We start from the raw sequence: 10,360 nt of genomic DNA, 5'->3' as shown, positions 1-10,360 counted from the left end.
TTTGCATTCCAAAAGTGATTTTAGACAAATCGAGAATGCCAACAGAATAGTTAATTTAAGTTATTTTGGCAGCCGATTGTAGCATCGAATAGACAGCGATAGACACGTGTTTCGCCCATGAGGCTGGGCTCATCAGTATCGCACCGTATTCTTGCCACTTGAGTAATCGACCGCCGCTTTACCAGTCAGTTTAACTCTTATCTTTGTGGAAAGAAAGAGCCAACAAAACCAGCAGGTGCCTGGGGTGGGTTATGTGAAGAACGGTGTGGGTTGGGTTATGTGAAGAACTAACAATTAACTATTTCTTCACAGAATAGTTAATTGTTAGCAGTGATTTCAAAATTCTACAGCTTTTACATGTTGACAATACAACCACATCATTATTATTTATTAGGTTTGAAAAGGGTGAGCACAACTACTTATTCACTGCATTTACGGTGATTCTTCAGTTGGTGGAAAATTGTCTTAATTATACGATATAAAATTTTATGATTCGTTGTTTGATAACCAATTGTCTTTTAAACATTTTTTGTCTATTTCCTTTCTCTTTGAACTGTCAACAGTGCCAAGCATTTTTCCATTTATGTACACACTTCCAACAAACTCATTTCCTATTCGTTCTGTTGGAAATGGCAACCCTCCTCCCCACTTTTCACATGAAAAACCGTCATGCTGCATCACACTTCTCCGTGCCATGGGCCATAGTACTTGGTTCAAAAAATTCATGTCTACCATATACGAGTCACTTCTTACGATTGTCAGTAACTTAAGCATATGAGGAATAGTCTTTGAGCACCACATACCACCTGACATTGCAAACTTTGAATGGTTAGGATGGTCGCGCATTGTGTGAAACTTTTTGCCAGATTGTATCCATTGATCGACAGCAGCTTTTTCGCGTAAGGATAAATGAGAATCAATGTCTCTCGCACATGAACGGTCAGCATCTACAACGCCTTGAAAGCGCCATGACATTTTATTCATTTTGGAACCTGTCATATCAACAAGTTCTACGTCTGCAGCTATCAGTTGATCAAGAATATTTTTAGGAACAGTGTTGTCATAATACACTCGCATCGTCCATCCAGGGTATATTTCTTTGTATAATTTCGCGTTTGTAATTGCTCCATCTGTATATCGTGGATTTGAACCATACAGAGAGTAACAAAGAATATTTTTAGCACTTTTTGAATTATTGGTTTTGTCTTCTTTTTTGAGATTCGCTTCGGCTTGTGTGCGGTGAGTTGTTTTCACATTGGTGATGTTCTCCATTTTGTTCCAATCAATTCGAAGGAAATTGGGCGTTACCAAAGAATTTCTGTCTGGAAGAACCAGGTATACAAACAAGCCACCGCATATCTGTAAACACATCAAATAAATATAGGGTTACAGTACATCGAATAAAATTACAGTTTGGCATTAGACAATTTGTTGAGCTGAATTCGTGAAACATGGATTGATAATATAAATTATTTTTTTGAAAATGTTTCTTTGATGATGCCCAAGTTGAAAATATATCATAATTGAAAAAAATTAATTACAACGCTGAGGTTTCACACAACAAATAATTGCGCATTTTCAGATTGATTGTTATCTACCATAAATCCTTAGATAGCGCATACCTTGTCTGTGTTAGCCTTTGCTGTAATTGTTTCAGCTCTGCTTGCTGCATTGAGCAGTAATAACTTATATTTATATATAATCAATATTGAAATTGTTCTAAACATTACAATTTTTTTAAACATTGTAAATATAGTATATTTTGTCAATGTTGTGAATATTGTAGTTTTATTCTTGTAAAACCTTTAACATGAGTAGTAGGGTGTGCATAGCATATGGGGTAAAACAGGCAATGTTACCACTCCTATCCACCTACAAAAGAGGAAATCACCTCAGAGGCAATCCCTAGGTCTAGGCAGTCTGAAAGCAACGCGCTCGTAGGCAAAGGGACTTTCCCTACGCGCTAGCAAGAAAGTAAATTATTTCGGCAATCAGGTTTAGCAATTTTATTCTGTGTAGGTGGAGCAATGATTGGCAAACTTAATTCCCTACCAGTTGTATTAGCTGTTAAGACCCTCTGTGGCAGAACAACGTTTGCTGAACTCTTTTCTATCCTATGTTTTTTATATCTATATACATTGTTTTGTAGAAGTCGCTGCTTATGCAATGTAAATATGTTATAATTAATGAAGTAGCCTGTTTGTTTATTGTCAAGATCTCGTTGTTATTGTGTCCATAAATTTCTTGTTTGTTTGTATTAATTAAGTTATAAATGAATTCAAATCTTTGAAGCTATTACAGACTATTTGTTACAACTAAAACCCGTGTAAATAGCAATTAAGTGATTCAAACCAAAATGAACAACATTTCGACTCCAATAACATGTGGCTAAACCATAAATTTCGAAACATGAAAATGTATAAAATAATGACGGATTTACTTAACACTTTGCTCCTCAAAGGGAGGCCAGATTTGGCCCCCCCCTCATATTTCCTTTGATTATTTGAAGCACAGTAACGCCATGCACTTGGTTTTTCTTGACTTTTCCTAAAATTGTCAGGCGGATCTGATGATATTAAATTTGATGCTAACAGTTGTGCAGTTTTCTTGTAAATTCAAGATTTTGGTGAATTTTTGCTATTTCTAGCTAACTTCCAGCAAAGCGTGAAATGGATTACATTGCGATAACAAGCCATAAGCTCATAATTGCTTCGTGCATCGATATGCGCGAGCAGAGAGAAACATCCTCTTGTTTTCCTTTGTTTGGTTTGACCTCAATAATACAAAGCGCGTTATTTCTTACGCTACAAAAGAAAATCCAATGATCACAAAGCTGTTAATTAGAAAAAATAATAGCAAACGTTTTTTGCGTTATCAGCTCTACAAAGAAGAATAGCAATCCACGATCAAAATAGTAGGCTATGTAGGCCACAAACTATTCAAAACAGTTGTTTCAAGCAGATAATATTCATTGACGAATAAAAAACGTTACAATAAGAAATCTTGGGTAAAGGCACGAAAACCTGGTTTCGAAATAAACGTTCTATGGAAATACTTTCATTGACAAGCATTGCAATTGCGGAAATGTATGACTGCAAATGCTTTTGGGAGAAGCCGGAGAAATAGCGTTTTTGCAAACAGTAATTGTGAGATACACTCAAAATTATGAGATAGGCTCCATTTACACGTAGCAGCTAACTCGATGGCGTCCCTTCCCTGCTTTATGTCGCCTACTTGTTCTTATGTCCTGCATTTTTGTTTCACCGTGCACTGTGTGTTGTTCCAAAGAGCGCAAAATAAAGATGATAATGCCTCATGTACATTACAAAATATTTTGTAATGTAGACAAGGCATACAGTTAGGCGTCACATTAGACAAAAAACAAATCAGCTTTCTTGATCATTGATTCAACATCTGAATACGTTGCGCCAATGTACAGTATAAGAGGCCGGCTATTGTGAAGACCCGCCATTTATAAACGATCCGATTATACCAAAAGTGAGACAAACTAGTGGATCAAAGAATGAATAAACAATGCTGAGGAAACTAAATCTAAGTGACGAACAATACCGATGTCTTCATTTATCTTGGAAAAATGCTGCCTAAACTTATCAAAAAAAAATACAGTAAATAACGGCAAGGATCCCGAAAGCAGAATTTGCTCGACTTTGGCATGAATTTAGTCCGACATCTACAGTAATAATTCCACACATACAATAACGGGCTCTCAACGGCTGTAAGATACATAATAATCAACCTGGTTCTGGGCGGTTTGTGTAACAGCTTAGGGGAAGACACTACTTGAAATGATGCACCACACAAAAGATTTTCAATGAAGACTGAGTCTAAAAACCGATGTGGATTGTGCTTCACAATGACTTCAAGTTTAGGACAGAAAAGGCACAAAAATATCACGATGAAAATAAAGACCTTGTGGGAAATTTTCGAGAATCATAACACGATGCAAATACCAAAAACGCGTAGTTTGCATGCTGGTCTAAGCTGGCCGGCAACCACAAAGGTAGACAATACAGGCAGTTTATAATTCGATAACAGCGCAATAAACATTATAAATACGTAAACCGACAATTTTCTTTTACAAACATTTTACGTCTAATAGTAAATTTTTCCCTAACAATTTTTTGTAAAGCGCTTGCAAACCACGGTTTTGTAAAATAATTCATCATTATTATTTTTTACTTCTCGGATATTGTAAAACGTCATCAGCAAAATCACAAAAAAAATTTCATTACTTCAATGTAGTAGGCCTAAGAATTTTTTATAGAATTGTAGCCACGTTGTTTCAACAAAGAAGCCATTTTTTGGCAATATAAAGTTATAAAAAATAATTTGCAATCATGAAAATGTTTGGAAAGAATCTAGGAAGTCTTCTCACAATCTGGCACAAAATGATTATGTTTATTGTATCTCTGCAATATTTTTTACGACAAACTTTGAAGCTTCGTTATAATCATTTTTATCTTTGAAGTCAAAAGTTAATTTTTTTTTTGGCCAGAAACATAATCGCTGCCTTCCTGATGTTGTCGCCTTTACGCGTATTTTTTGTGCTTCAAACAATAAGGACCCAGTCAGCAATCCAGTCCTTTTACATTGATTCAACATTTGTAAACGTTAAATTTATGTAGATTTGCTGACAGTGGGTTATTTCACATTTCCTTTGTTTACGCATGTTCCTCAATTCGCTGTTGCATTGTTTCGACGCTGGCGGACTAAAAATGTTATTTCAAATTGATTGACACAATCTTCAATAAAAAGTGAGCTTCGAACTTAGCTTTGTTGATGTAAATGCTGTATTTTTTGTGGATGTAATTTATGAGTCATGTTTATAAACACCCGTAAGCGAAATGACTTATGATGTCGCCTGCGTGATATTTGTGTTGCGACTTGACACAAATCCCCAATTTCAAAAGCACCCAATTTGAACTTAGAATTTTCAGATAATTTCAACAACTTGTTCAATTGTCTTCTCTCTACTAAAAATATTCATACTACAAACTCAATTGTAGACATAAAATACACAAACAAAGATGTAAACAGCTATTCAAGCAGGCTAAGGTGTTAGGCTACTTATGAGAAATTTGGTTCCATAAAACTAGAAGCTAGCCATGAGATACGGAATGCATTAGTTTAGGATAAAAATGTAAGACAACAAACGCAGTTTTGTTTTTTTTCAAATTCGTGTAACAATGTTACTCTGATTGTAACTATTTTAGAATCAGTGAGTAGCTTACAATAAGATTTGCTCGCAAGTCGTAAATTCTAATCAATGCAATGATTCGGCACACCGCACACACACTTCAAGCGTTCGATCGAGCTCTTTGTTATTCAGAAGTTTGCATGAAATCGGATTAGCATGGTAATTAAATAGCGGCAAGTTAAATCAAAATTGTCGTTTTTGGGTACCTTTGCAAAAATTAAAATATCAAGTTTAACATATAAAATTTTAAAATAATGACTTTTCAAACTTATAGACAAATGATTTGCTTTCACGCCAGTCCAACTTCTGTTGAAATAGCACCAGCGGATAACACGTAACAGCTGATTGAATTTGATCCAAAAATGGCCCCCCCTTGAGCAGTTAACTTCCAAAAAAACGTTGAAAAGCAAAGGGTTAAATCGCGCCACTATGCAGTTTTGAACATTACTTGAGCATTTCCTACAGAATAATGAATACGTTTAGCTGGGATAGCTTTCACAGGAGAGCAAGTTAAGACTGCCTGCAAAAAGCAGATCTCGACAACAAGCAAACAGGTTACTTTATTAATTATAACGTATTCACATTGCATAATCATAACCTACTTATCAGAAGATTCTTATTGAATTATAACATTCTATTCGCCTATGAAGCCTGTTAAGTTGTTGGGTGAATAGTACCTTTTATGTAGATAATTTGCTCTGCTTTCAGTTTTTCTTTTTTGCCTGGAGTTGAGTACTTTTTTGTAGTGTTAATAGAATTTATTGCGTGATTAAATGTATTATTATTTATTAGCTTATGTATTATTAATATATCATTAGTAGCAATGTAGCATATATCATATAATTATGCTACTATTTATTACATAGACAGAGCAACTTAAAAAAAGTCACCTCTCTACCAAAATTGTATTATTTATTACATGTATTTTATTATTTTTGATATGTAATAATATAATGGTCATAATAAAGAAAAAAGCAACCGAAACTTCTATTTGTAATTTATCAGTTAATGGAACAATTCTTAAACAGGTCCAAAAATTCAAATACCTCGGTACTATGGTGAATTGGGATGCAAGAGACAAAACAGAGCTCAACATAAGAACAGCCCAAGCAAAAGCAAGCTTCCAACAAATGAAACCAAATCTTTGCAATAAAAATATCTCTTTCAAAACAAGATCTAGAGTTTTAAAATGCTATATTTATCCTGTTTTTCATTACAACTCTGAAACCTGGAATATTTCAACAAAAATGGCAGAGAAGATTAATGCTTTTGAAATGTGGTGCTTCCGTAGAATGCAACTCATTTCATGGCTGGCAAAGAAAACAAATAAAGAAATTCTACACCAAGTGAACCAAACCAGAACTCTGTTAAAAAGTATGAAAACCAGACAATATAAATTTCTTGGCCATGTAATAAGAAAGCAAAAACTAGAGCATCTCTCTTTAACTGGTAAAATTTTTGGAAAGCGGGCACCTGGCAGACAAAGACAAACACATCTGGAACAATTTAACGACAAAACAAAAACAATCATTCATGCAACATATAATAGGAACATTTGGTCTAATTAATTATTCATCTGAGGGCGTCGATGCCTGGTTCAGGCAAGGCAATTGAAGAAGAAGAATAATATAGATAGTTTTTACAGGATTTGTTATACGCTTAAAGGGATACTATAAAAGGAAAAACCTGACTTGGCGATTTTCCACGTTCTTTGTGTTTAACTTGCTACCATAAAACGATTTTCAATAAAATTTTGCCCCATTGCAGTCTGATCAGCATTCCGCGCGTACTTTTGTCAGAGCTTTCAAAACCAGAGTGGGCCTGAGCAGCGAAGCGTGCGACTGTACAGTCTACGTAATAAAAGACGAGCAATCAGCTAATCACGCAACAGTTGTTACTGCCGGCGATTTAACTGTAGGCTATGTATGTATGTACATCAAAACATCAGATTTCAACGTCAAAACATCAGACAGTTTGCTCAAAACATCAGATCTGATGTTAAAACATCAGATGTTGTAACGTGGCTTTTGTTATTGCTGTCTGTTATGACGTATTCTCGAGCTGTGTTTACACTTTTTGGTCATTTTGAAAAAAAATGAAATTAATGAAACATTGGACTTTGGGCCTTGCCAGCGCCATTAAAAACAATTTTTTTTCTGTAATTTTTTTTGAAATGTATTCTTGAATGTTCAGTTTACGCATTTTAATGCTTAATTCCCGTTTGAAAATTTCATTTAGTATGCCTTTAAAGGTAAAGGTGAGTCCCATACTTGAATCCAAGCATCGGGGGATTAAAAGATAAGGTTCTCATTATACTAAGCCATTGGCATTAACGAAAGTAGGGTGGCTCTCATGCTCCTTTACTCAGGTCTCTCAGCCGCCTTTACATCAGCAACTACGCCCACCCAATTTATCACACCCTGGGTAGATGTGAGCGGTGTTTGTCAACAACCAGCATAAGCCGGGAGTCGAACCAGGATTGCGTGATTGGAAAGCAAGCGCGTTACCCGCTGCGCCAACTCAACGCTTACAGTACACTTATTTTTTTCAACAAAAAAATATACAGGCTACGTTTTATAAAAGTATCACAAATGCAAGACAAAAGTGGTTGTGCTAACTCTTTGAAAACGCTGCTTTTCTCTAAATAAGCAAAAATAGTAAATTGTCAACTTTTTTTGCTAATAATGAGATACCGGTAGTCTGAACTGGTGATGCACACCGCGCCGCGTACGCAGCCGCTTTTGAGTTTTTCGCGGTGTGCCGCGCCACGCCGCGTGGAAGGTTGAAATGACAAAGCCGCGCCGCTTGCCGGGTAAACTTTCAAAAAATACAGTATATCAGTTATTGTTACGGACAATCGTTCCCCAAATCAAACGTCACATAAAACCGTTAAGGTCTACTTAACCTGGCATTTTACGTCATGGAATATTGCTAAAAAATGAGCAGAGATTGCATCATATTTCGTAACACCTGTAAAACATTGCACAATTCCTTGGAACACCTGTGAAATTGCTTAACAATGCTTATCTACTATTACGTCACAGTATGCAAGTTATGTGGTTTGAAATATCTCAAGTCAGTTTTAGAATTGTCATTAGAAAGGTTGGTCGAATATTTAACTGTTTTGCTTTTGCTTACCAACTAGACGAAATTTCCGTCTTTTATCCTCAGTAATCTGTATTGTGGTGACAAGTTTTAGTGGCGTACCGCGTTGCATTTCCTTTTCGACAGCCTGTGGCTATTTTTTCTTGAAATACAATTCGTGAAAAGACGTTTTCAGAAGAGTATTTTTTCGATGTCATTGCATACAGACGATAGGATTCGGGAATTTTATGTTACAACTTTCCCACGAAGATATTATGGTTTTCCGCTGTGACCAGTTATGAAATTTCAAATTTAAATTGGAAACACGGATCACTTTTTTCCTTTAACGAAAGCCCTAAGCTGAAAAGCTATGCAAATGGCTTGCAGTTGATAGGGTTTTTGGGGCTGGCTTGTGAGGAAAGCTGTACGAGTGTTTTTGGTTAATAGCCTAGCTGATAAGCTCAGCTCCCAGTTACCAGGCTATAGGCCTAGCGGAACTACCGCATTAGCTACTATAACAGTTAGCCCAAGGAGTTCAGGCTATAAGTTTTACTCTTGACGTTTTGTCTGTCTGTGTAGTGTGTATTTCATACAACCACTGACAGTAAAATTGCATTATTGATTACAAAAAGTGTCCAAAAGTCCTGATACTGGATCCAGAAACATTCTATTTGAAAAAGCATAATGTCTTAGATAGATGCATTGCTGATAAGACAATATGATCTGGTTAGCCTAGTCAATTAGTGCACAACTGTACCGGTAGGTTACCAATTATATGCCATTGGTGTTTTTTTGCCACAATTGACTTTCTAAAAAATAACGTGTTAAAAAAAATTTTTGAAAATTTTGTCGGTGTGCGGTGCGGTGTCAAATATCAAGATAAATTGCGGTGTGCGAATAGGTGCTTCAGTTGCAGTGCGGTGTGCGAATAAAAATTTTGGGTTTGCTGCATCTCTAGTCTGAACGTTTAAAAAATGGATTATCGTGATAACTGATTAAGTATAAGGCGTTCCACGAAAGCAACTTTGCTTGCAGCTCTATCTAAATCCACTACTTTTAAGCAACACGAGCTTAAAGGGATACTAAAGGAAAACCTGACTTGGCGATTGTCACGTTCTTTGTGTTTAACATGCTACCAAAAAACGATTTTCAATAAAATTTTGCCCCATTGCGGTCTGATCAGCATTCCGCGCGTGCTTTTGTCAGAGCTTTCAAAACAGGAATGGGCGTGACCAGTGAAGCGTGCGACTGTACAGTCAACGTCACTATAGACTAGCAATCAGCTGATCGAGCAATAGTTGTTACTGCCGGCGATTTAACTGTAGGCTATGTATGTATGTACATCAAAACATCAAATTTCAACATCAAAACATCAGATAGTTTGCTCAAAACATCAGATCTGATGTGAAAACATCTGATGTGGTAACGTGCCTTTTGTTATTGCTGTCGATAGTGACGTACTCTCGAGCAGTGTCTCCACTTTTTGGTCATTTTGACAAAATTAAAAATAAATGAAACATTGGACTTTGGGCCTTGCCAGTGCCATTGAAAACAAATTTTTTGCTGTAATTTTTTTTGAAATGTATTCTTGAATGTTCAGTTTACGCTTTTTAATGCTTAATTCCCGTTTGAACATTTCATTTAGTATGCCTTTAAAAACATGCAGTTATTGTCGAATACCTTAAACGTAAAGTAACATAAATACAATACTCACAAATATAATGAGACTGGAAATAGCTTTGGATCCTTTTAACTGGAATGGTGCACTGCCTCCCATATCCAGGTTGGTAACTTTGCAATAGGTAAAGTAGCAATAGCCTAGCCTACAATTAGTATCATTAATAAAAACTTAGTGAAAGTTTAGGCTATTCAACCTAAAAAAAAACTGTATTTGTCAGTTTTCATTGTTATTTCAGAAATAAAAAAAAGAATTATTATTTTTGTAGTAAAGTGCAGTTTTATTCTAAGCAGTCATTTGTTGCACTTTACTCCGGAAGTCTACTCTTGTTCTCTTTATTAGCTAAGCAGCTGATTAACGAAAGCACTTGACACAGCTAC

General features: G+C 35.8%; 1 protein-coding gene across 1 annotated transcript; it reads right to left on the bottom strand.

Annotated features, from left to right (window-relative positions):
* Positions 1-316: 316 nt before the first annotated feature.
* Positions 317-10,145, bottom strand: LOC145771338 (uncharacterized). The gene is made up of 2 exons (XM_082583088.1): positions 10,017-10,145; positions 317-1,359 (listed from the first exon to the last, which is right to left on the bottom strand). The coding sequence occupies exons 1-2, from the start codon at positions 10,077-10,079 to the stop codon at positions 487-489; spliced, it is 936 nt and encodes a 311-aa protein (XP_082439214.1). The 5' UTR covers positions 10,080-10,145; the 3' UTR covers positions 317-486.
* Positions 10,146-10,360: the final 215 nt, after the last annotated feature.

The sequence above is a fragment of the Aplidium turbinatum genome, chromosome 5, assembly GCF_918807975.1.
Source record: "Aplidium turbinatum chromosome 5, kaAplTurb1.1, whole genome shotgun sequence".
In the NCBI taxonomy this organism is placed as follows: domain Eukaryota; kingdom Metazoa; phylum Chordata; class Ascidiacea; order Aplousobranchia; family Polyclinidae; genus Aplidium; species Aplidium turbinatum.
Note: the sequence above shows the minus strand (reverse complement) of the source record. Positions and strands in the feature narration are given on the sequence as shown.